Genomic DNA, 27,386 nt, shown 5'->3' with positions numbered 1-27,386 from the left:
AAGCACAGAAGTTTTGCAACCTATTATGCTATTAAAAAAATGAAATGAATGAAAAACCCAAAGCTTTAAGGGGTTTAAACCAGAGAACAGGCTCAGAAGATCTCAGCGGGTTTACTTCCAAGGACTAGTCTGGAAATTGTGAAAAGTAAGAAAAGCATGACCACCATCACAAAGTGACATTCTTGGTCAGTGTATTATTCCTGACCTCCTCACATTCCTGTTCAAACTACAGCTCCCTGTTGCTGATTGAGCCTAAGCTGAAGCATCACCACTGGTCTTTTCTTGGATGCCATTGTTCTGAATCATAAAGCACAGATCAGCATTGCAGCACAGATTGTGAAACACAGGTTTCAAAGACACAAGGAGCACATTAGTTATACTTCATATCTGTTGAACAAGATGCAACACTGATCACCAGTTTATTGAACTGTGAACGGTAGACCATCAAAATGCTCCCACACAAAGGGAATTCCTTTGTTGGACTGCAAATTTATAAGTGTTCTTTTTCTGTACAGGATTTGTAATTTCTCTGCAAGAGCTCCCTCTATGTGCAATTATTGTTGTAGTAAAATGCAAACTGTTTTGTACACAATTCTGAAATGCATGATCTGAATGTATATAATTTATGTTTGCTGTCTCCTTGCCAATACCTAGACTTTTTAACTGGACTGAGCTACATGACAAATGAAAATATTTTCAGGATGTAAATATTGTGAATGGATCATGAACCCTTTTGATTTGTTACATTTAACCAGTGCTCTCAAATTATTTTTGTGTGCATATGTGTAAAGACGAAAGCCACATTTATGTAACATTCTGAACTCTTTTGAATTGCATTTTCTCATTTCTTGCCCCCAATGAAACATTTTCAGAATTGGAACGTAGAGTCAATTGATGTGTCTTCAAATTATCTTCATTCTCCCACTCTATGGTGATCAAAGCAAGATTTTCATTTAAGTTTAAGTGGATCTGGTACATCCACTGGTAATATATGATTCTTTATAATATATTTAAGTACTACCACTAATTCATTAATGAAAAAAATGCTTATTATAAATTACAAATGATTCATTAAATAAAGAGTTTTACAAATCCCTGCAAACAAAAAATGTAACAAATTTAAGCCCTGAAAGACAACTATTTGCTCACACAAATTGCTTGCTTAATTCATCAATAACTTTCAAAGTCACATGTTCCAAATCTTTAGAAATGAATGATTTAGACAAGCTATAAAGAATACTGGATTAGAGATCTTCAGGATCACACTCTAAATGTTCAAAATCTGAAATATGATGGTTATTTTACAGTTATTAATTTGATGTGTGCAATTAAAGTTTGCTGTTCACACATGGTGCACTTTGCAAAATCTGCTCTTGTAGTGAACTTTCACTTAGGCCTCTACATCTCATCAAGATGCTCACTGAAACAAATATAAACCAAAATTCCTGTAGCTACCCCATTGGCACTTGAAATGAAGGCCTTATCATATCATAATTGTTTTTAGAACATGTTGGAGCTGTTAATAACAATCGTTTCTTTTTCATCTGAACGCACGCAAAATTAATGTAAAGGAAGTAGAAATGAGACGGGATTTTTGTCCTAAAACGCATGCCATACCACAAAAAAAAAAAAGAGGCCTAGTGAAAAAAAATATTACCCAGACAAAATGAAATCATGTGACAAGAGCTTCGGGGTGAAATTGCAGTCACTGAAGAACGAGGAGCATTTCTACAGTCTGAGAAGCCGAGAAAAGGCTGGACAGGGAATCAACCCTTGGAATTATATAAAGTGTGCGCTGTGCATTAGGTAAGATATAAAACAAATCTAGAGACGTTGTAATTTTATTGCAAAAAAAACGTTTATTCGCCTTGGGGAATTAAAAAAACAACTTTGTAAATTTACTTAAATAACGTGAGATTTTAATGTTTTAAAGTGTCATTTACTGTAAAAGGGTACGTTTTTACCGTTTGGAACGCGGGAAAATCCAGATAAAATTAGGATGATGCGTTTTATATATCTTGGTCTACAAACCAGACTTTCGAGTCGCCCAACGTGTGTCAGTTTGATGTGTGACATTTTAGAGACAAAACAGCCCAAAGCATGGCGGGGGTTGTCCAGTGGAAACTAAAGCTGCAGTTTGGTCTGTGCAACATTCAGCAATATATTTTCCCAGTTTAATTTGTGTATCTGATTCTTTTCATTGCTTTGGCACTGTACACGATCCGAATAGCATAAATGGCACTGAAATATATGTATTTTATTCTATTATTATGATTTCCTTCTAATTACATTTATTTTTTAATTATCACGTACTGTACGTTTGGGGTATCATCATCGTATTTTATCAAAAATGATTCTAATATTTTAACTATTGGTCCATTCTTGTGGGGTGCAATGGGTGCAAGTGCACCCGCGCCCATATCTAACGGGACACATTGCTAACGCCTTTTTTTTTTTTTAGAAAACATCATCATTAAAATGGACGAGAGTTCGTATGTCAGAGGCGGGGAATTATCCAATAGCAATATTAGTCTGGCATATTTTTAAATAAAGCACAGCTGTGTGGATGATTTGCAATTGGTCATTGGCGCGTTCTTTCCCAAATATGTAGAATTGGATGACGCGACCTGTTCCCCTGCAAGAGTGAGCAACAGACAAGCTTACATTTAGCTAAGCTACTGTATGTACGCAAAGAACAGAAAAGACAATTAGAGAGGAAAAGTTTAAAGTGAGCTTTTTCAGTTGCTTACTGGACACTGTCTTCAGTGCCTTGTTTTTAATAGACATTCATTGCGGAAATTTGGCAAGTGAATTAAAGTTTGTCTCATCTGTTCCCCAAAGGAAGTCAACACTCCGTCCGAAATACTGCAGTATTTGGTCAATAAAGATATGAAATCTGCGTTTTCAAACACAGTGAAAGCATGAGCTAAACCCTCGTTTAGCAAACTGAAATTGATCAAAACGTATCTACAGTAAGGTCCACCATGTCGCAGGAAAGACTGCCAGCTCTGACTTTGCTGTCTATAGAGAACAGCACCGCAAGGCAGGTGGATTTCATTAATATCATCGCTAAGTTTGCTGTGACGAAAGCAAGTTGTAAACTTTTAAATAACTATGTTACTAAGTATCAAGTTCAATATGTTATCCAGTTTTAATTCTGCTCTCTTGCTCTGTGTGCACTGGCGGAGGGAGAAGGAAGCCGAAGAAGGGGGGGCTTTTGTATTTACTTGTACCCGGACCCAAGTATGGGTTGCGCCAGCCCTGGTCCGTTGATTAATAGATGCAAATTAATGTTCTTGTTTGTATGCACCCAAGAGTCCTTCATTTATGTACTGCTTTGAAAAACATTTTAGTAAAGGTCAAGTCCAAAAGCAAGTTGAGAGGTCGCGTTACACAATGACCCACATTTGATTGCGACCTCGGCGTGTCTTGGTGGTGTTGTCGCCAAAGGCCCAAATAATTCAGGTCAGTGAGTGGATCGGTGTAGAGCAGTGAGTGTTAACCTGGGGGAGTGAGATGCCCTTTCTCTGGGTGCGAGACATGCCAATTTTTCATAAGGTAAATAATCAAAAACGCAAATTACTTAAGTGATTTTTTTGATGAGGGGTGAGAGATCATGATTTGAGTACCCAGTGGGTGCAGGCTGCAGTGAAGGTTAAGAACTAGGGCTAGATGCGGTGCTGACTGGGAACTCCAGCTCCGGCTCCAGGTTGTCCTGCTCCAAGACTCCAGTTTGAGCTTTATTATAAAGGCTTTGGGGGGGTGGAAATCAACTGTTTGGCTATCTGCAAAAATAGCATGTGATTTAAATGAATTTGAGGTTAAAAGATTTTAGACTTTCCTGTTGAAAACTCACAGTAAGAATACACAGGTTTTCACAGTGAGAACCGTGCTCGACTTCTGCTGTTTTTTAAAAAGTGTTTGAGATTTGCCAAGTGAGGTAAATGGGTGCATAGTTACGCAATCTGCACAGATGGCCTGTGTTTCTGTGATGTGTTGTTAGAACATTTGATCACTCAGTCAAAAGCTATTAGTTCACAGTGTGACTAAAAGTTTTTAAAACTGCCAGATCATCATTATCAACTAACATTTTTTGGGGTTAATTTTAAAATGTTAAATGTGGTGGTTGAACAGAAACGGAAAATAGTAACAAAACATTAAACGCGTACATAATGCTGCCGAAACCAATACTTCTGATACATGACGAATAGTGGTTTTAAAGTAAAATCTAATCTAAAATATCAAGATTTCAACAAACTATATAAAATTACCAATAGTTAAAGTTAAATGTCGTTAACGAGATTAGGGTATTGAATACTCAGTGCTGTGTGTAAGTACCAAGCACTTTGTGCTTTTCTTGCATTATTGGAAATGCTTAGCCTATGTGTGTTTTGAGACATTTTAAGACATGTCATTCATTCACGGAGCAGCTCCGGGCTCCGACTTCGGACCTCACCTGACGGACTCACGGCTTCGCTCCGGCTTGTTAGTGAGAAGCTCGAGAGAACAGCTGGCTTTAAAATTTTGCATTTCAAATGAATTTCAGCTCAGACGTCTTTGAAAATATTTTATATTGTAATAAAAACACGTTATCATACTGGTATCACTTTACAGAACTATCTTTTTTTAAAAAAAAACGTCGTTAAATTTATCTTGAGAAGGGTTGCTTTATGTTGTTTACCTGTACGTGCGTGTGACGGTTGTTTTTTTGTCGGAAAGGTTGTTGACAATGGCGGAGCACCTCTCTCAGAGTGAACTGGATTACCCATTTAAACTGTTGGAGTACATGAATGGATTCAGAATTTCAAAGGTAAGGGTTTGTTGCATGTTTTTACCTTCTCGTTTAATAGTAGCAGTAAAAATACCGCTGTTGGCAAGTATGCAGTGCTGTGAACACGCTCCCTCTGTCGGTGAAAGTGAAAAAACACTGGAGAAGACAATTCCGCTTTATTCTCAGTATCGAAACCTAACGGGGAATAATTTAGAGTTCTTGTTTAAATCTGATTACAGATTTAAAACAGTGATGTGTCCTATATTCCAAACTGAAAGATTGATAGAATTGTGCTGTAGACTGTAAATGTGGTACCCTGATGTAGCGTCCCAATGGTGAGAATTTGCATTTTTTACGACTAAGTCGACTTAGTCCTTCAGCCTTAGAAATGCCGATATAGCCTCCTCATTAAGCCACCAACAAGCAATCATCCCTTTGCCTTATTTTAATCACTGCCATTAATCATTCTGTTACTACAAATTATGTTCATTAGCATGTTGATTAACAGAGTGGTGTAAGTGGCTGCTGACATTTTATAATGTATCCTTGTGTTAGTAATTCTTTTGATGAAATTAGGTTTTCTGAGAACGTCAACAAATTATTGAATAGTTTCATTTACCAGGAACACATATATAATTTGCATCTTAGTAGAAGAGTGCTCTATTCTGGTCATAATTCACAAATAATTTATCTATAGACCTTTTAATTAAAATTAAAATTAAAATTAAATTTGTTGTTAAAATGCAGTGTTCTGTTTGAGCAAGGTTTTTTAGCGTGGCAATTTTTGTTTGCCTTTGTGGGCCTGTGTCCAGATATGGCTAGCAAGGACACATTGTTTGCATTATAAGTCAGATATACTGAATGTGGAGCAAACCTGTATTATGTAAATAGTATTGCAACTTGTAATTCATGGTTAGCAGATGAAAAAATCCAGTTTTATATAACGTGTGCTTCGGAGTTACTGTGTACTATGTGAAACATTGCGTTATCATTGTGCAAAGCAGGACCTTTCTTCTGTAGAGCCACCAGTAACTGCAGTTACACTTTACAGTTGAGCAAGTTCAGGTAAATATTCCCTTCCCAGTATAGTAGGAATTGAGTAGCTGTTGCAGAAATCCCCCCCCTCCCCCACTCGTGATTTTGTGCTTAATTTGGAATTTCTTTAATAATCGATCGGAGAAATTGGGATTGCAGTTCCCCTTTGCAAACAAAACAACAAACAAAACTGCATACATTTGTTAATCTATTTGTTTTTACTTGGGGTGTATTAGGACAGAAAAATGCAACTGTTACCTTTTGTATGAGAGCTTGTTAGCCTTCCAAACATTCTCTTGTTTTTTTTAGAAATGACTCTAGAATATTCTAGAATATTCCCAGCCCGTCTCCAGGACTCAGCTCAAAATTGGTGCTGCGTCTCTTTCCAGTTCCTCATTCACTCTGCATTGGTCGCTTGCAGTTCTTCGCTGCTTTTGGTGGCAGCCGTGCGTTAAAATCCTTTCAATGAAACAAATTGGAAAGGGACTGAAGGGCAAAAAACGTACTGTACAGTCAGCTCTGCATGTTTTCTCAGTACGAATTGGATATAATGAATTTGTTACTGCCTCTGTTTTTTATGACATGAGAGTCAGTTGATTAGAATGCAAATCTGTTGTACTACACGCAAGTAGGAATAAACACAGGTGCAGCTGCTTCTGTTCTGGACTGAGGGTGCTATCTGCATGGAGTTTGTATGTTTTCCCATGTTCACATGGGTCTCCTCTGGGTCCTCTGGTGTCTTCCCACAGTCCAAGAGCATACTGGTAGGTTCAAGGACTTCCAGGAAAATTGGCCCTGGTGTGTGCTTGTGTGCCCGTTGTTTGCCGAGATAGTTTCTGGCTCCCCCACGACCCTGAATTGAATGAAGTGGTTTAGAAAATGGATGGATGGGTGAAACTTTTTCTTCATGATAAGTTTTGAATTAAGGTTTTCACTTTAAAAGGTGTTTGAAATATCAACCCCTGCTCCATCTTTATGGATTTCTCTCCCTTCCCCCACACACTCCACCACTGTGACATCTGTGGCTAAGGATCTGTGCCTGTGGCTGGAAGGTTGCCGGTTTGTATCCTGAAGCCGGCAAAGGAATCCTACTCCGTTGGGCCCCTGAGCAAGGCACTTAACCCCACCTGCTCCAGGGGCACCGTATAAATGGCTGACCCTGCGCTCTGACCCCAAGCGTCTCTCCCTGTCTGTGTTTCTCATGGAGAGCAAGTTGGGGTATGTGAGTAGACAAATTCCTAATGCAAAAAATTGTATATGGCCAATAAAGTGATCTTATCTTATTTCCTAACCCTTAATAATGAACGCTGACCCATACTGTTCCCTTCTCTTGCACTTTTTTCAATGTTTTCATGGTTGTTTTCAATTAATGCCTAATAAAACACTCTTTTGAGAAACTGACACTTAACAAGCACATTGGCAGGATAATAATTGAAACGCCGGTTACAAAACCTAGCTGTGTAAAGCGCAACAACATATTTGTAATAGATCAGTTTAATCTGTGTATCTGTCCTTCCATCTGTATTTGAGCAACTCCTGCCCTCAAGGGCCTCCAGATACAATTTCGTTTTCATCTCTGATGTTATTCAGTTGAACGCATTAGTTGGCTGAGAAGTCCAATGGTCTTTGTTTTGGGTCTTAAGAACCTGTACCTGTACCTGTGACAGGAGTTCCTCAGCCCTCACAGCCCTTTTGTGTGGAAGAGCCCTCCAGTGAATAATGCAGAAAATAACTCTGAAATAAAACACATGGTACAAGGACCCAAAGAAAGCATGGCATTTTATTTTACTTGTTGTATGCTGACAAGAAGAGGGTCGGTCTGTAGTCTTGTCAAAAGCTTTGCCCAGTATCCCTTAAATCTGCAGCCTTCACCGCCCAGGATTATAGAGACGTTCCCTTCTGTAAACGTCAAATACTTGGGCTAAGCCCTGTTCTAGTCGATCAGTCAAGCAAATCCTCCTCCCCCACCACCACCACCACCATCCTTTTTCCCGGCAGGCACACGATACTCCATGATGTTGTTAAATCTTCAGTCAGATCAAATTATTTACAGATGAGCAGGGCAGTAGAATATGTAGTATGAAAAATTAAGGCTCCGCTGCTTCAAAATATATAGATATTTACGATTATGATAAACTAAGCAGTTAAACGGAAAGAAGGAATATACTTGCATGTTGATTAAAGACACAACATGCTTTTGTGTTATATACAAATCATTATAGATGTATCATGCTGTACTATATTACAACTCTGTATGTTTGAGTTGTGTATGTAGTTTTCTTTTTTTTATCCGACGTCCCCACTTTGCATCCTCTGAATGCAAAGCATCCTAACAGAGCAGTTAGGAGAAGCATTGAGAAGTGCAGACTATGTTGCTAGATAAAATATTAATAATTTTACTCTATACATTATGATGTCCTTATTTACCATATGTACTTTATTTAATGTAACTATATGTTGCATTAGTAGTACTGTGCATAAAAGCTGAATGTTAAAGTATTTTGCTGTTGTGCTTTCATCTTGGTGTGCACTGTGCATCTGTACACTATGCAATGTTGTGTGTGAACACCATCCCGCGTCTGCCACTGCTTTGTCACTGAGCAGTTGCTCACACACACAAAATCTCTATCACATACACACACAAGATCTCTTTCATTTATGGTTTAATTTTCATTAACAATGAATGCATTCTATTTCTAAGCACTTCTAATGTATAATTTAACCTTGTTTGAAGTGTTCAACTTAATGGGTATTACAGTAATTATGTTTATACACAGAAAGCATGAATGTATAACTACTGTAGACTTAAGTCATCAAATATGTCACACTCAGTGTCCAAAGAGGAATATTTATGTTCTCCTGGTTCCCGTTAACCCCGTTCCCATTATTTCTTTTGCAGAATAATCAACATCAAGCGGGGAATTTGATTAACGTCACCATTTTACAGTCCCTCTTAAGGGATCTCCAGTTATTATATAATAAATTGAGTATTGGGTGCTGTGACCTCCAGAGATATGGTTAATGGTACATCGTCTCCCAGTCCTGTTAAAAATGCTGCATTTCTTCTTGCTCTGCACAGATGATCTTCTCCGCTTGTGAGCTGGGGGTCTTTGACCTCTTGCTCCAGTCCCAGAAACCCCTCAGTGCAGAGTCTGTGTCCCAGGAGCTGCAGAGCAGCGTGGATGGCATGGAGCGACTCCTGGATGCCCTGGTGGGGATTGAGATTCTGGATGTGGAAATAACAGAAGGCAAAGGTTGTTTGGCCAGATGAGCTGGTCTTTATTTACATTTTGTTTTGTTTCCGTGTTGATCACCCGAGGGGAAAATGCATACAAAATGTGTTCAAATGCTCTCAGTTTGCCAAGATAATAACTGATTGGTTACATTAAGTGAAAAAGGTGCCACGCACATTCCATATTTTTAGTTTCGGATGCACTTCTGCTGTTTTATTAAAAACAATTCCTTCTGGAAAAAACACAGTTGATGATTTTTCAAAGTCCAACAAATCATCTGCTGAGATGATAAATGCTCTTAGGCAGTCTGATGCAAAAATAGACACTTTGGTCGGCTGCCGATGTCTTGAGCGGTGGGCCAGATGAGTCTGAAGACCGTGATGAAAAGTGTTTTGAACAAAGGAACAGAAAAGGGACTCTAGTGAGGACCATTAATTCAAATGCAAGTAGATTGCAAGGCTGAATTGCCAGCAGCGTTTAAGAAAAATAAGGAAGCAAAGGACTCTCCTCTACAAGCAGAGGATACTAGTAACCCGAGTATTGGTTCCCATAAACATTAAAACCAGCCCAGAAGAAGACTCCTGTAGGAGAAGAGGGTCCTGCATCCTAAGAACCAAAGGCTCCGGCAAAGAAAAGTGGCAAAGTTAGCTAAATGATCTTCATTTTTAAGCATTTTTTATTTTTAAAATGCTGCTTTTTTTAAAAAATAAAGAATTCCCTTGTTAGAGAGTTTCCTTAAACTTAGAAAAAAGAACAAGACACTGCTGTTCTTTCAGTCACTTCACTGGGGTTCTAGATAGCAAAAAACTGTCCTAGAAATCTGCTGCTAATATCAGAATGTTACCTATGCTGAATGTAGAAATGGGACATCACTCAAGCTGACCACATGCGTGCTTACTCAGAAAAAAACAGAAGCACTGAAAAAGAACAAATGCTCAAAAACAAAGCAAAAGGTTTGACCATAGCTCGAGTACAGTATTACAGATAGTTTTAATAGTATTCTGTGTCCACATTATCAAAGAGCTAGGCAGAGCACCTTTCAGAATTTCAGAAAAAAAAAACCTGTGTTAGTCTAGGACTAAAGCATGCCAAAGTTATGAGATATTTTGCAATTGAAAAATCTTTCATCTTTGCAATCAGATCTGCTCCATACCTTCTTTTGTAAAGTGAAGACACTTTAAGTTCACTCCAGTTGTTATTCCAAAGCTTATCAAACAGAATGCAAAAAGAGAAGTGAATACTTCATAATCCTGTAGTGATTATGAGAAAAAGATTTTACACTGCTGAATTCCAGATACACAGTGCATACTGTCATCATAGACCATGTTGGCTGCATTTGGTGGCCTAATGCTTTATTAAGTGACTTTAAATAGGTGTTTCCATTTTTTTCTCCTTTACCTTTCTCTGTTACACCTGGTCACAGGCTCGGTCTCCATGGCTGTGTTTGCACGAGGAGTCAAACACCTCCTGATGCTGTGAGGACTTATTCAGGCCACTTGTCCCAGCCACCTGCCTGCATTTGATGGGTAATCATCCCATTACGTCCAGGATATTAAAACCCTGATCTGTCTATGGTCTGGTGCTCTCTCATTGAGTTTCCTTCTTGCTAGGGAAGTTGTCGCAGCACAAAGAGAAGGATTACCTAACTAATCAGGCCCGTGTAACTGTCCAGTTTCTGAACCTCACTCGTCAATCCTCAGAGAGTTAGGTGCAGCTCGGCCTAACTGCTTAGCACATATCCTACTCAGCAATCTCCCAAGCGCCCTAGCAGTGCAAATCCTGCTGGGCAATCTCCACCCACCCTCGCAACACTTTTCCTGTGTGGCTGTCTCTGCCAGCTCTCGTATCTGCTCGTGCCTTCAGTTGGATCAAGCACTTGGATTCCTCATCCTGTCCAACAGACACAGGTTTTATGACATCTATGTCATAATAGAATGGAAGAGCCACAAAATATGAATCCAGTAGGCATCAGTGAAGTGCTCCACATCATGGCCAGCCAAGAAGCTGCGCTGTGGGCGCAGGAGGAAAGTGCAGAACCTGCAAGCAGTCATGCATGACATGCAGCAAACCCTCATCTCTCCCTGCTTCTTCTCCCATTGCACTCCAGCTTTGCTTTTGTGCAGATGTCTTGCGGTGAGCACAGATGCCCCCTCCCATTCCATTCTCAGGAGACCAAGAGTGCTGCAGAGGTTTTCTCACTCAGTGCAGCATCATTGTTGCCATGTACCTGTCCTCCTTCCAGCATGTTTGATGAGTTTCATGAAATGGAGGTTGTCATCTTGGGGTCCATCATTTCCTCTTATGGCCTGAAAATGGACTCCAGTAAGGTCTTTGTAGTTAAAGACTAGCCTGCTTCCACTACCCTCAACCAGGACCAGTGTTTCATGGGGTTTGCCACCTGTTTCATTTGGACTGGCCAAGCCACAACCATGCTGACATGTCAAGTTGACCCCTGAGGTGTGGGAGGCCTTCATGAAGGTGAAGCACTCCTCTCCACTGCCCCCATCTATCGCCATCCAGATGATTTGTTGCCATTTGAGGTAGAAATGTATGTGTCCAATCTGGGAGTAGGTAGTCTTGTTGCAACAGCTTGGTTTACTGCCCAGACTCCACTCATATGCTTTCTTCTCCTGTAAAACTGCGAGCGAAACTATGATGTGGTCAGCCCAGAGCTGCAGATGGTCAAGAGGGTCGCTCAATGAATAGAGACACCTAGAGGGAACCTTGCACCCTCCACAGACCACAGGAATCTGGAGTACATTAACAAGGTCAAACAACTGAATCTGGTGCGATGGGCCCTTCACTTCTCACAGTTTGAGTACCCCATCTCCTATTGACCGGGAAAATAAGGAAAAATAAGGAATAAGGAAGCAAAGGACTCTCCTCTACAAGCAGAGGATATTAGTAACCCGAGTATCGGTTCCCAAAAACATGAAAACCAGCCCAGAAGAAGACTCCTGTAGGAGAAGAGGGTCCTGCACCCTAAGAACCAAAGGCTCCGGCAAAGAAAAGTGGCAAAGTTAGCTAAATGATCTTCATGGGCCCTTCACCTCTCACAGTTTGAGTACCCCATCTCCTATTGACCGGTAGCAAAGAACAGCAAAGCTGATGTCTTGTTGAGGATCAACACTCCAGACAAGGTCCTGCAGGAACCGAGTACTAGGAGCCACCTTGCTGGACGTAGAAGAGGCATGCATTTGCAACACTGGCCTCCAACTCCTTCAGATGCTGTGCTGCTCCCCAAAAGGCCAGGCCAGAGGTGCTGCAGTGGGGTTATTTCTCGAGGCTAGTGGGTCACCTAGGATGCTCCCTGGAGCTCATTTGCCACCAAATAAGATGGCAAAAGACACTCACACAGCACGAGGGGGGCTACTATAATACCTGTCTGTTCCAGAACATTTGTGAAAATCGATCTCCATGGACTTAATCTCTGATATTCCTTGTTCTCGAGGCTATTCTGTGAACCTCATCATTGTCGACAGGTTCTCCAGAGCCACACGCTTCATTCCACTTTCCAGTTAAGCATCTGCTTCGCAAATGACAGACATTTTTACTAGACATGTTCCAGCTCCATAAGTTCCTAGCTAACATCGTTTCTGACTGCAGCCCCATGTTTGTTTCCATGTTCTGGTGGATATTGTTGATAACTTTGGGGTTCAGATCAACCTCTCTTCTGGATACCACCCTAAAGACCAATGGCTGGATGTTACAATACCAGGATGGGTTTCAATCCCTTCTTCTCAAGCTGTCTTCAGACCCCATCAGACCTGGAAGGGGAACGGCAGGTCCTAAAAGCTAACCTCTATAAGGCCACACAGCAGTAATAATGGATGTCCAACTGTCTCCTCTGGTGTGGCTTTCCACCGAATACTTGCTCCTTAGTCTGCTTCAAAAGAATTTGGCTCCTCAGTTCAGCCCATATAAAGTGGAGGAATGTGTTAATGCCGTCACATACTGGCTCATCCTTCCCCATTCATTGGGAAGGGAAATCTGCATTCCACGTTTCTCTACTGAAGTCCGCACTGGTTACCGCTCCCAGTGAAGGGCTCCGAAGAACCTACACCCCATCATATCAAAGACTCTGGGTGGATACAGGAGTTCCTGCTGTACCTGGTGCCCTGGCGGAGCTGTGGACCAGAAGAACAGTTGTGGGTGCCAGCCAGGGACCTATGAGCACCCAGAATCGTCCACTTCTTCTATGTCTGGTTCCCCAAGAATCCCTCTTCTGTAGATTGCCCTTTGAGAAGGGGCCACTGTTATGCCTGGGTCTCTCCCTCTCGGTCTCCATGGTAGCTGGCCATGTTTGACCAATGTCCTTGTCCCAAACCCCTGCTTGGCAATGTGGTTTCTCTGTCCTGCTCTGCTCTTAGCCTTCAGCCCAGCTGCTAAGCGCTGTCTCCGCCCGCTCTCTTATCTTCTCATGTCTCCACTGGGATGAAGCACTTATATTCCTCTTCCTGTCCAGTAGAGGCAACTTTTTCCATCTTACCTCAGTATCATAACTGAATTTCTATAGGAGCCATTTTCAGTGACTGGTTAATTTGCTTTTTTGTTAATGCTTTTGTTAACAATTTACCGCACTAATTGAGGTACCACAAATGTATCTTCTCCTTTCAGTGGGATCATATTGGTTAAGTAGAATGTGCAGTGGGGCACTGGATCAGCTAATATTTTTGTGTTTTGCATTTTAGCATTCTACAGCAACACTGATGTGGCAAACCTTTACTTGGCAAAAGGCAGCCCCAAATCTCTGTTTGGCATGGCTATCTACAACTCTGACACCACATACCTAATGTGGGCGAACTTGACTTCTGCTGTCAGGTGGGTTTGATCTGCCAAAGAGATAAAGGCTCTGAAATGTTTGTGGAATGGCCCTGCATCTGATAAAAATGCCTTATAACAACATTCATTGCAAGGGACACAGAGAGAATTTTTCTTTGGTATTTTTAATAGAAGAACAAGATTAAGTCCACGCTGAAAAATCAAGTTTTTTTTTTTGCTGCTAAGCCATCTTCGGATCTGAGCGAGAGAGTAAGGTGGTGGGGAATCTAAAGCACAGGAGAAGAAAGGACAGAGTAGGTGTGAAGTGGCACACAGATGAGAAAGTGAGTGTTCACAAGAAGGCAGGTTTGGAGTCTGAGGTGAGAAAGATGAAATCTGTAATGGGGAGGGTTTAATAAGCAATTAGTTTGATGTTGAGAGAAGAGGGAAGTTGTGATCCAGGTTTAAGGACAGCTTCTTAATGATTTTCTGGAGCAGGAGTCCAGGAATCCCTGTAAAAGAATGCAGACAGAGAACTCAGTTCCCCCATTTCACCTCTTCTGGCCAGAATTTCACTATCATCCTCATTGCAGTGAGAATCTTTGATTAAACAAGTAACCTAATTATACTTCTTCAGAGAGAAAATCTTTGATTTTCCCTGCTCTGACATGTCCCTTGTGATGGTCAGCCAGTCTTCTTCCTGTCTTGTCGACGTACATGACAGCGCATTTTCTATAACTGATGCAGTAAATGAGGTCACTCGAGACACATGATGTTCTCTGGGTGATTTTGAGACGGCCTGAGTACTGTATATGCATGATGTAAGATGCATATTTGCAGGTGCCACAACAGATCCTGTTCCAGGAAAAAGTGTGGACAAGAAGGCTGTGCACATCAGGTGGTTGATAATATGGGATGATGTGGGGGTTCTGAGAAAATGTTTTAATGGAGGGGTCATCCTGTAAAACATAGAAGTTGTTTCTTCTTTCTGTTTTTCAGCTGGGCATTACCTTTACGTTCCTTTGCAGCCAATGCAAGCTGACACAGCTCCCCATTTGTAATAAAATATTTTGTAGCAGTATAAAACATGATCATGTATTGCTAATTGGTAATCTGAATGTCTTGTTTTATTATGGACCAAAATGTATATCTTACAGGGAAGGGAAAAACCAGTATGAAAAAACCTTTGGGCTTTCAGCAGAGGAACTCTTCGAAACCGTATATAGGTGGGATAATTTTTTATATCTCTTTTATATCTTATTTTATATCACCTTTTATATCTGAATGAAGATGAATAACATTGTTATACAGTTAATTTCTTCCTTCCATAGGATATCTGAAATCAGGTAATAGTGTTGATGTCTCAGACTCAGTTCCTGGAGAGTTTCATGCCTTGTAACTAGTCAATTAAACAGTTATATGTATATGTATGAGAATTTTCTAAAGAGTCTTTTACAGTGGATCACCGAAGACATCATTAAAGGTTCAGTTACCCATAAAACTCCTAGGAGCCTGGTTATAAGTATTGTAGTCCATGAAATGATTGTGACACCCCAGTTGTAGTTTATTTGTATGCATTCCTCACTCCAGTTACTAGAAATAGGTAAGTTGCAATCACATTATTTGAGCAAAGCAATATTATATGATACTTTGATTTAATAGATTATTTCCTAATGTTTTCTTCATACTGTAATGACTGGATTACAAAATATTCTGGTTTTGAATGGTGCATTTTTAATGAGGAAACCTACAGGTAAGCAATACAGAAATGCTGTAAGGTGTCTGAATATGGACAGAGCTTGTTAGAAACTTAATAAAAATTACCTCTGTAAATTATTAGCAACATTCTAGTTCACCTAGTGTCAGATGGTAGTGCTTTGTTTTTGTTGCTCATGGGGATTTGTGTTAAGCAGATAAATATAGCTGCTATTACTTCATTCAGAATGACCCTTTTTTGGTTTGCATGTGCTCTGTGGTTTGAAAGGTGGTTTATTCCTTTGCTACGGCACTTACCATAGCATACTTCTTAACTGGTGAATTTCAGATCTGACGAAGAATTGGTGAAGTTCATGGGACTGATGAATTCAATTTGGGCCATTGATGGGCATGATGTCGTGACTGCCTTTGACCTTTCACCTTTCAAAACTATAGTTGACCTTGGAGGTATGCCAGTTTATGTTTGGTTAGTGTTTGCCGCAAGGAGAAAAAGAGTTAAACAGGTAAACAGACAACTGCACTCTTAGGTACTTAAGAGTTATGGGGTATTAACGGTGTGGTGTGTGTGTGTGTGATTTCATCATATTCTATATTAAGGAACGGGGACACTCAAAAAAGTGTCCTGTTTTCTTTGTGTCACCTTTATTTTAAAGGTTAAAAGTAATTGAGCATATTTGATCCCTCACAGCTGTGCTCTGAGGTTTACATGTTGTACATTCTCAATTTACAGATAAGAGTAACTACAGTTTCCATTTATTAGCTACATGTGTATCACAATCTTCAATTAGACATAGAACATTCATTCCAATTCTCTCTACTCTAGTTGCTTTCTTATCTTTATTTTGGCCATAACTGGTTTGCAAAACTGGAGCCTCTAATATATGATTTGAAGATATGTTGCATAGAAAGGTTTCTGGAATTAAGCAAATTACTTTCTGGAATCCTCATGAGATCTTGAATTGGAGAAAGAGAAGGGCACCTCAATTTGGAATAGAGACCCATGTAAAAATGTAGCTCTTCATGATTATAGTCTGAATCATTCAGATTTCATTTTTGAGAATGGAAAGAGGGTGAGATTACAGGCTGTTATGGAAAGGGTGCTTTTCAATTTTGTGTCTATTTTGTCAACCATAAAGTCCCAAGTGTTGGTCTGTGGTGGTAATTTTCTAAAGTGAACACAAGGAAGGTCTGACAGCTCTTGTCTGAGTAAACCTTTCTGAAAGGTATGTCTTATTTTCCTCTGCTCTTAAGTTCAAATGTTCAGGGTGCTATATAGTGTACAATTACTTAATTGAAGAGGGCATTTCATTTTTACATTCATAAAGTCATCATGAACATCAGGAGTTTTTGATTTATAGACCAGTGCTACTGTCACTGTTGAAACTGATGTTCCAAGCCTGATCATGCTAGAAGGTCTCAGCATTAATTAGCTGGAATGTGTCCATTCGTGATAAGCACTATTTTGGATATAAAAATAAAAACAATAGAAAACCTTTGCTCATCGAACACTAACCTAGAAAAACCATATTCTCTACCTGTCAATACCTGAAATAAATATGCAGACCTATTGTGTCAGTTGAAAAGAACCTCTAATTCCATTTCTATAAAGCAGCTCGACTTCCAGCTTCGTTCTTCTCTCTCTGTTGTCCTCCAGGCTGCACAGGAGCTCTGGCCCGCGAGCTGTCCCGGGCCTATCCAGACTCCTCTGTCATCATCTTTGACTTGCCTCGAGTGGTGCAAGCTTCCAAGAAGAACTATTCTCAACCTAGCGATACCTTTACATTTCAAGAAGGTAGGCTTGTTTTTTTTGGTGTCTGGACATCAAGGACACTGACTGTGAATAGGCAGGAAAAAGTAGGGCTGCTTTTTGATCAAGTGGTGGTCTGAAATTAGGAATTGTGAAATTTCACTCAGTTTAAGCAGGTTTTGGTTATGAATCTTAGAAATTCAGAAGAGCTATACTCTCATCTGGGACTATATTCCTTCATCTTTTTCTGATATTTGATGTACAGTGCAATACAAGTGCAATTAGCACCACTAGAGAGAGTCTATGTATAAAATGGCTTCATCCACAACAGCTGTTACAATGTCCTGAGTTCTTAAAACACAGTGTTTCAAATTTTATATTAGGTATTTTTTTGCTTTTGGGGTATATTTACATTTAACAATACCAAGAGACTGTGCTTCCGTTGTTCGCTGGGATCCAAATTGCTTCAGTATTCTAGGCTTTTTCAAAGCTTTTTGTTTAATCTTGGTTTCACTGTGCATTATGTTGTCTAAGTCGAATATGAAGGAGCATAAAGAAGGCAAACCATTCATCTAAGCCCATCAGAAAGCATTTATGCTGTCTTAGGTCTTTTAAAGGCTCTGGCTATAGAAATATGGAGCTGACAGCGGCGGTGAATTGTGCAGCTACTGTATAATTAACTTTCATCATTTTTCTCTGACGTTTAGTATGTGCTTGAGGTGGAAATTGGGATAAATTCGGGCAAAGTGACAAGATAACACTTTCGCAGTGCTGTCAGTCAAAGCAGTAATATAGAGCTTATGCATTACCTAATACTTCACTTGTTCTTATGCGAACTATACCAGTGCATTGGAGAGTTTAGTTTAAAATGTGTAAACACTTGGAAAATCGAATCACTCTAGCAGAGTAAATATTAAATGTATTGCGTTTACTTATGTCATGAACCATTAAAATGTTACACATCTTTAAGAGCGGTTACAGCATACAACAACTTTAACTGTTGAATGACAATGTACTTTTTTAAGCAGAAAAATAAGCAGGAAGGTTACAAAATAACAAATGACACTATATAAATAATAATAAAAAATAATAAAAAATAATAATTTATGTGAAATGATTGAGAGAAGTGTTTTAGGTTGGAGTGTAAGTGCGCCATCTAGAGCACAACTCTAGGAACTTCAGTCAGGGAAATTGAGAATCTTTTGAGAGAGAAGTGAATTGTGTGTGCTGCAAATCAGAACAGTTCTTGCTGCAGTTCTTTCAGTGTTATGGTAAAAAGTTGTCAGTGCCACATTGGAAGTTGTAGGTAGCTTTTTTTCTGACTTGTAATTTTGTATAGTGATTTAAGCCTACTGACCTGGGGGATATTCTCTGAGCTTTCTTCTGTTTTTTTTTATTATAAATGTGTTAATTAAATCACAAGCCTAGGTTCCATGCTTAGAAAAAAACAAAATAGGACATTTATTTTAAGCTTTTCCAACAGACATCATATTTCAATGCAATATTTTATGGGCAAACTGTTTTGTTTTCTTTGGTGAATGAACTTTGTCTTTGTTAAACAAATGTAGAGGAAATGAGAAAAGGATTTAGGCATGTTTCCCTGTTTTGTGGGGAAGATATAGTCACCTCCAGATGTTGGTAACCTTGGTAAAGAAGAGTCTGATGGAGAAAGCTGTGGCTTAGTTAAAGCCTTAGATTCTCTGCAGTAAATTGGACACACTGGTCTTGACTGACTGATTGAATTCCTGCAGGCTGGAATTCAGTCACAGAAAAATGGCTCCTGTGCTTAATTGGACACTCCTCAGGAGTAGCAGCAATAGTAGCAGTAGTAGCAATAGTCATTATATCAGCATTCAGGTGCAGAGGGCAGGGGAGCTGTGTCTAAGCTCCTGTAGTTTAGGGAGGGAGTGTTAGTAGTTTAGGAGTTGAGATAGCACAGGAGTGTTTATTCAGCTCCTGTGCTTTGATATCAGCCAGCCAGCAGTCCCAACCAGGTTCAGATTTGAGAAAAAGACCATGAAGACTTGCGGGGATTTTGTTATGGGTGGATTAGTAAACAAAGATGGATTCACTTAAGAGTTTAGTAGTCTTTCTGGCATGTCTTGTATTCTTTTATTAGATTGGATTCTCTGTAGTCTTTATAGTGCACTAGATTAGTAGTGTTCAAAAGTTGGATACTGGGCTCATCTAGATCTCAGAAGAGATGGGGAACATGTATCTTCCAATGTGGAGAAGACTGGCCGTGGAAAGGTGAGCCTGATTGAGTTTTCAATGGCTTGCAGAAAATAACAGGAAAGTTTTCTTTTATATGGAAGAAGAGAAACTGAGAATTAGGGAATTCGTCAGGAATTTGTCTGTTCCAGCTCCCACGGGGATTGAGGACTGAAGAGATGTTTAATGGGAGAAGAGGAGCTGAAGATCTTCTCAGAACTAATATCTCTGTGAAGGACTGGCTTTTGAAACTGAGCAGGCGTCTCTGAAAGGGGACCACTGCAATACCATTCTCCCGTCCACTGCAATGCCAAGACTATCCATCTATCCATTCAATGCTGGACAAAATCAAGCTTCAGCTGTGCTTCAGCCTGGAATGTCCCAGCAGGCTTTTTGTTGCAGGAAAGCTATGAGTGTACTTCTAAGCTAATTAAATGTCAATCATAACATCAATGACGGGGTACATTAAAGATATCTAAAGGACATTGAGGAAGAAACCACTACTCTGTTAAAAGCATTGCAACTTGGGTCAGTTCACCAAAGCGCACCTGGACAACCCACAAGATTACTGAAAGAATGTTCTCTGGACAGATTAGTAATGAGATGAACTTTGATAAAAAACAAAAAGGTTTCTCATTTAAAAATGAGAAACCTTTTTGTCTGGTGAAAATCAAACACTGCCTTCCAACAGAAGAACCTTATTCTAACCATCAAAGGTTGGTGGTGTCAGCATCCTGGTTTGAGCTGTTTTTGCTGCCTCAGAACCCTGTCAGCTTGCAATCATCGACAGAACCATGAATTCTGTATTGCATCAGCAGATTCTGGAGCATAATGTCTGGGTGTCTATTTGTCAGCGGGAGCTGAGCCAAAAGTGGGTCAAGCAGCAAGAAAGTAATCCTGAAAATATAAGCAGATCTTCAACAGACTGACTTAAGAAGAAAATAATTTGCATTATGGATTGACCAAATCAAAGTTCAGACCTAATCCCCTTTGAAATGTTATAACAGGACTTGGAGCAAGCAGTTTGTGTAAGGAAACCCTTGAAATGTCACTCACGTGAAGCAGTTCTGTAAGAAAAATTGGCCAAAGTTCCTAGAAGTTGATGAACATTTACAGGAAACATCTATTTAAAGTTATTGCTACTTAAGGAGGTACCACCAGTTATTGAATTTATTAGTATAACAGTTCACAAACATATTTGCCAAGAGGATATTTACTGTTCAAACATATTTTTTAAATAATTCAAATATACAGTATGTGGTAATGTTATATGTTTATTCAGGTTCTCTTCATTTGTATTAAGACTTTGTCTAATTAAGTTCTAATGATTATTTAGGTCTAAAATATACAAAAGTACCACCTTTGGGCTTCTCATGCTTTTCTCAGAACTGCACATATTCTTCACATTTACTCAACACAGTGATTTTATATAATCAAGCATTCCTTAATTACAAACATTCCACTTGAGATGAAATCTTTTAAATAAACGAATCCTCCTGCCTATAAAAACATTCCAAATACCCTATCAAGACCGGTCTAGTTTTTTAATATACGTATGTATAGCAATTCAATTAGTTCAATGTATTTACAGTAGAAATATGGACATAATGATCTCTAACAGTTTAGTTTAGTTTACACTACAGTATAATAAAACTGTTTGTGGAAGGAGCTTTGAATGTAATGCTGTGTTCAGTCCATAAGTATAAAAGCGCATTAGCGCCACAGAGGGAAAAAAACGTTTAACAAGATAGTATTGCGTTTAAATAAAAAACTTACTGTGTTTATTTTGAGATAATATTGCACTTAATCGCGATAGTTAATTTGTGAACAATACTGCCTTTTTGGGAAAATAATCTAAAGGAGCTTGTGTACTGTCTTCAGTATACATGAAGTAGAACAGCCTGTGTCTGAGCATTCCTGGGTTACACACGTGTTGTTTTCACCATTTCTGTGACAAGTAGAATGACACAGCTTTCCAAACATATGAGAAACTGCAAAAACGTGTACTGTACATACTGTAGGTTTTTGCCTACTCTTTAAAAATTGAATGTAATCAATTTACGATGACATGACAGTAAGACTTATACCGACTTTTGGCTTCCTGTTACTACTTTAACGCAATACTATCTCGTATAAATGCAATAAGCTTCTCAACTAAATGCATCATGCATCTCGTTTAAACGCCCCCAAAAAATTATACCTGGTGCTAATTTGTACAGAAGCTTAAGATGTTAAAGTATTAAGTTGGAATATCCAGAACGTTACGGTCTTAAAAGTATATTGTTAATATCATTATCTCTCCTGGAAGGAAAAGTGCGGGAAGATTGATAAATGAAAGTAAACAAAAACAAATTATCCACCCAACCATTTTCACTCCGCTTTTCCTGGTGAGGGTCGTGGTTGGAGCAGGCCGAGTAGATCAGCCCAGACTTGCCTGTCCCCAGCAACGGATTCCAGCTCCTCCTGGGGGATCACCAGCCGCTCCCAAGCCAGCCGAGAGATATAGTCCCTCCAGCGTGTCCTGGGTCTGCCACGGGGTCTCCGCCCTGTGGGACGTGCCCAGAACAGCTCCAGTGGAAGCCAACCGGGGGGCATCCTAATGAGATGCCCAAACCGAATGCACCCTGCCAGGGACAGGGCTAACCGGGACCTGCCCCTGGAGCCAGGCCTGGGGGTGGTGTCTGCCTGGTGGCTGGGCAGCCCACATAACCCGGCCGGGCTCAGCCCAAAAGCCAATGTAGGTCCGTCTTGTGGGCCTTCAAAACGAAGGTTGGGGGTCAGGTGCGATGCCAGCTTAGTGGAAGGCATAAGTGGAAAGGACCTAGACGGACTGGACCCTGGCAATGGAGACTGCGCCACTTGACCATTCCATGCACAGTTTATTTTTGAGTGCACTACGTTTTTTTTTTAAAACCAAACATTCAGTCCCATGAATAGAAAAAAATTGGGTCCAAGTAATTAGGTAAAGTTCAACTTATGTAAATAATCTTGATGAGGAATAAAGAAGATAATTTCTGAAATTTGGTGCTTTGCTTTCAAAATATGATTACTATCGCAAATATAGAAGGAGGAACATTTCACTTCACATAAAAGGTGTGAATTATCTCCTAAAGGACACGCACATGTGAGGCAAAAGTCAGAGAATGATGAACTGGGATTTTGTAAATGTGTGCAGCATATGCGTCCTATGGTGAATAACACATTGGAGGTACTGACGGGCACCGCTCTGTTTTTTGATACAGACGGGTCAAAATGGTTTCACTACTCCAAGCTGCCAGTAGAGGTCTGTGCTGCACTCTTCAGAGATGTTTTCAAGGGAACATTCATTGAGTCTCATTGCATTTGTGTCAGTATTGTACATTTCAGCTTTTAAAGTAATGCCCTGGGAAGAGGAATAACTGCATTTTTGATTTTGTAAAGTTTGTGTTTCTGTTAATAAAAGCATCAGGGTTTGTTTTCAAATGGATTTCATTTCAGTGGAAAGTTCTTTTCCAGTACGCATTGCATAATTATCATATTGCTTATGCATACGGCAAACATGGAAACAATTGTTGCCAAATGATCCTTTATTATTTTGACTGTGGGGTCTTCTTATGTTTTGATAGAATTTTAAGAAAACTTTTCACCCTGGCGATGTGACAAAATATGAAATCTTTTTTAAGAACAGATCTTACAACGTTGTTTGGTTTGTTTTTCAACTGAGGTGGCAATTTTAATTGTATGTATTTGATATAGTAAAGAAAATGTTGTAGTCAGGTCTTTTGCATAAAACCACATGAGGTATATAAAACAAAATGAATGTGTGAACACAAAATTATTCTTTCATTTCCACTCAGTACAAGATTAATATTTTAATGAGGTTAAAAAAGGAAACCCCAAAACAAGTGTCCCACCTGGAAGATGAAACAAATTATGAGAGGCTTACTTTTCTAATAGCTTTAGCAGCATAAATCAAGGCTAGTGTTACAGGTTTAGTGATGATATACTCATATATGGAGGCACAAAACCGGCAAAGAGACTATAACACTTAGAGACTAGAACACTCTGTAAGTATGTTTTGGCTCAGGACGATGCAGTTGATATGCTATCCCAAATGAGAATCCTGTATATACGGTATCCATGATTTGAAAAGTGAGGAATGGTGAATGTGGGCTGACGGGTTATTTTCAGCCCTCACTGTTGTTTTATGTTCACCTCATCTGTGTGTGTTGCGAATATGAGAGTGTAATCAGTGGGACTTTCATTCCTAGGCACTTGGCTCTTCCCCACAGAGAGCTCCTTAAAGTATTTATGAGGCTGTGCCGGCTGTATACGGATACCCGGCTGCTTTACAATTCATAGAAGACATGAAAAGAAGATGGTATGAATAACAAGTGGGAGTCAAAGATGTTTGGCTCGTGCGCGTGCCTTAATGCATAAAAGCGAACTTGCAAAAAACAAGCCTGTCAGGTCCAGTAACCTGAACATACAGTAGTGTAGAATAAGGTTAGCTTTCTGAAGGAGAGCTGCAGGGTTTTTTTCTTTCCTTGTGACTTTCCATGGAAGAGATCTCCAGATGTCTCCCTGGGGAGGCAGAAGAAAAACTGTGTCCAATTCAGGATTGCTGGGCTGCGGTCGGATCTCCCAGGACCGGCTCTGGGCTCTTGGACAGGCTCTGTCTGTAATGAGGCTCATGGTTCCTGCAGGTCTCACCTCCCCCAGTAGGAGATAACAACAGCCTCTTTTAGAAGAGCTTCCATCCTCTGGGTCTGTTTTTGTAAGGAAAAATTCAACTGTATTTAAATAAAAATACATGAAATAATAAATCAGAATGCCTAGCTGTAAAACGTCTTTTTTTTTGCCTTGAGGCCTGGAAATGTGGCCTCAAGACACATTTGTGTGAAGTTTTGGGGGCTTTTCTGTTTGCTTTAAAGAAATGCAGAGATCTTCTGAAATGAGCAAAAGTTACTCAATAAAAAAAAGTGGAGAAGAGAACAGGTTTTAGGGACTGTACTGTATATTCTGTGAAATATTATAGAACAGTGCAGGAAACAATAGCAATGAGTGAGGCAGACAAAAGGGTGAAAGTTTTCACAGGTTTTTCTAGCAGAATATTGCATTTTATATTTCATGTTTAAGATATTTTATATAGCTTCTATATAGCTTCTAAAACACATTCAAAACTGGGGAGATTAGGCACTGAGGCTTTTGGGAATACTGCTAGCCCAGTGCGTGTAATAGTCTGTATACCAAACTTGTTGAGAAATGAACTATTCTTAGTCAGAACTATTGACACCACTCCACTGCCATGGCCTTTTCTTAAGAATGTTGTATCACCCTATCTCAGGTGCGGTGCCACTTTACTTTGGGAATGTTGAAATATCCTGAGAAACCCAGAGCTGCCCCTGTGCCCAAGATGCTAAGCCACTTCTGTCTAGCCAACTCGAGTTCCAGAATCGTTGGTTGAATGAAGGTGTTTCAGAGAGATGTAAAAAAAAAAATCATAGAAGTGTAGTTGGGCTTAGATATTCCAAACTGGGATCTTGCTGAAGACCTCCCACAAGAACTGCCCGGCTACAACATGCTTTATTACGCAAAAGAACACACATCACAGTCTGTGCCCAATTAGAGCATGTTAACGTTACCCAATTTTAACTGTTACCATGGTGAAAGCAAGTCTCAGTAACTGCTGGAGGTGGTACAGAAAGCACGTGGCAGACTTATCTCCACAGCCCATGTTCTGCCTTAAGTACGCATGGAATCCTATAACTGTATCTGTATGTGTGCATGTTAATAGAGGCTGCTCACAGCACTCTCTGCGATTGCTTGCAGGTGACTTCTTCAGCGGGGAGGTTCCGGTGGCTGATCTGTACATTGTGTCGAGGATCCTTCACGACTGGAAGGAGGGGAAGTGCGTGCAGCTGCTGCAGAAGCTCTACGCGCGGTGCCAGCCAGGTTCTCTCCATTCTCCGTTGATATCTCGAGTGCGCGGTTGCAAGTAAAGCGCTCTGGAACTCATTTACGTGAGCTGCATTTCAGCAGCCCGCTGGGGTTTTGCATTTAAAGTGTGACTGCAATTTGGCACACGTCTTAGAGGCTTTAATTCTTGGAGATTGTCTTAGGAGGTGGGCTTCTCAGGGTGATTACTTACTCAGGCTCCGGAATACGCGCAGGTGAGAGCTGAATAACTCCGCTCCTTTTGTTGAGGAGGAGAATCTGGGGTCCCTGGCAGTAATTAGCCTCATGCTTGCAGTTTTGAGATTTTCTTTTTCTGTTGGTAGGAGTTCCATCGGTTAATCCCAGCGCCCCATAAAAGTAATTAAAAACAACAACAGAGCTTTCAGAGCTCAAGATAAAATGTGTATTTTTCAGGGAGAAACATGTAAGATTGAACACCTGTTTTTCACCATCTGTATGCTAGCACTTCATAAAAGGGGTTCTAGGGCTTTCATTCATATTCCAATTACAAGATAAGTGATTGCAATGACTAAAAATATTAGCAAGAGCAAAAATTGAACCCTAATGCAGGATTTGTTTGTGTAGAACAAGATGGGTATAAAGAAACACAATTTAACCATCAGACAATTCAAGACAGGGTGGGTGTTAATTTTATGTAATAGAAAGACTTATTTGTTTATTACTTTTTTCCATCTTAATATAATAGTATTCAACCACTAGCTTTAATTAGAATTTTTAAAGAATATTACGTGGGTTGTGTTTTAACTGTCACAAATGGGAAAAAAAGAAATAACACATCTCTCAGGCTCTGCAGATTGGAAGTATTTTTTTGAAAAGATACAGTGAAAAGGGGAATGCAAAAGAAACCCAAACCGCTCTGCTGCTGTGTACATGGGGTCAGGAGCAGATGTAGTCTGTCTTGGCGCTGGCCTCAGTGCGGTCTCTCTGCCTGTCAGGTGGCGGGGTCCTGATTGTGGAAGCCCTCCTGAGTGAGAACGGAAGAGGCCCAGTGTTCGCTCTGCACAACTCCCTCAACATGCTCGTCCACACTGAGGGCAAGGAGCGGCTGGCCCCGGAGTACTTCAAGATGCTTTCCACAGCGGGGTTCAAGGACCTCCAAGTTCGGAGAACAGGAAAATCCTATGATGCTGTTTTGGGAAGAAAATAAGCGCTAAGGAGAGGGCAGAGCACGGGTGTTTTTTTCTAGTCTTTATGTAAAAGTGCATGCTTAGGTGCTAAATCTTTACATGGGTTGAGATCTGATTAAAACCATTAGACGCAAAAAAAGTGTTTTTAGAGAACAGCGTATTTAGTTTAATTTTCCTGAACTTGTGGTACTCGATCTAGACAATCACACAGATTTACAAGTTACCTCAGGCGAATACATGCCTACTTTCACCTCATTTTTCTCACCTTGTAGAGTAGCATTTACTCAGCTGTTTTTTCTTTGCATGCTATAGAAAATGGACTCTGCACCAGTTGGCGAGAAAAGTGTTTGCTTCTCTCTTATTTGTTCTTACTGCACCACAGTGAACACAGAAGTAATGTTGTTTACCAGGTGGATGCTGCACATTGGTGGTGGTGGAGGAGAGTCCCCATTACCTGTAAAGCGCTTTGAGTGGAGTGTCCAGAAAAGCGATATGCAAGTGTAAGCAATTATTATTATTATTTACCACAGGTTTGTGTTGAATTTCCTTCAGACTGTATTGTTGAGAAGTTAAAGTTCTGAGTGACGTCTCACATTCTGCTCATATCACCTAAGCAGCTCCTTAACACAAATGATTCCCCAGCTACACCATCATATCTGTCATTAGCAGTTTCCTTATACATTATTACAAACTGTTCACCAAAAGTGAGTATTGATTTTCTTTTTAATCATGAGATGGCAGATCATCTGTTTTTTTTTTTGGAATTAAATATTAAATTTTGTGTTTAAAGGAAAAAGGATTCATTAAATGTTTTTCTCCTTTTAAGG

At 40.0% G+C, this 27,386-nt stretch overlaps 1 protein-coding gene across 2 annotated transcripts; it reads left to right on the top strand.

The window, feature by feature from the left end:
• Nucleotides 1-1,650: 1,650 nt before the first annotated feature.
• asmt2 (acetylserotonin O-methyltransferase 2) lies at nucleotides 1,651-27,164 on the top strand. 2 transcript variants are annotated; one of them, XM_088630448.1, is made up of 9 exons: nucleotides 1,651-1,806; nucleotides 4,720-4,810; nucleotides 8,886-9,060; nucleotides 13,731-13,860; nucleotides 14,958-15,026; nucleotides 15,845-15,963; nucleotides 17,171-17,308; nucleotides 25,286-25,408; nucleotides 26,368-27,164. In XM_088630448.1, exons 1-9 carry the CDS (start codon nucleotides 1,667-1,669, stop codon nucleotides 26,577-26,579), a joined length of 1,197 nt encoding a protein of 398 aa, XP_088486574.1. In that variant the 5' UTR covers nucleotides 1,651-1,666; the 3' UTR covers nucleotides 26,580-27,164. The 2 variants fall into 2 exon arrangements, with proteins under 2 accessions (XP_088486574.1, XP_088486584.1); XM_088630458.1 differs by lacking the exon at nucleotides 1,651-1,806 and adding an exon at nucleotides 4,309-4,330.
• The last annotated feature ends 222 nt before the right edge of the window (nucleotides 27,165-27,386 follow it).

The sequence above is a fragment of the Lepisosteus platostomus genome, chromosome 1, assembly GCF_059453375.1.
Source record: "Lepisosteus platostomus isolate fLepPlt1 chromosome 1, fLepPlt1.hap1, whole genome shotgun sequence".
NCBI lineage: Eukaryota > Metazoa > Chordata > Actinopteri > Semionotiformes > Lepisosteidae > Lepisosteus > Lepisosteus platostomus.
The sequence above is the reverse complement of the archived record's forward strand: the minus strand, read 5'-3'. Positions and strand labels throughout refer to the sequence as shown.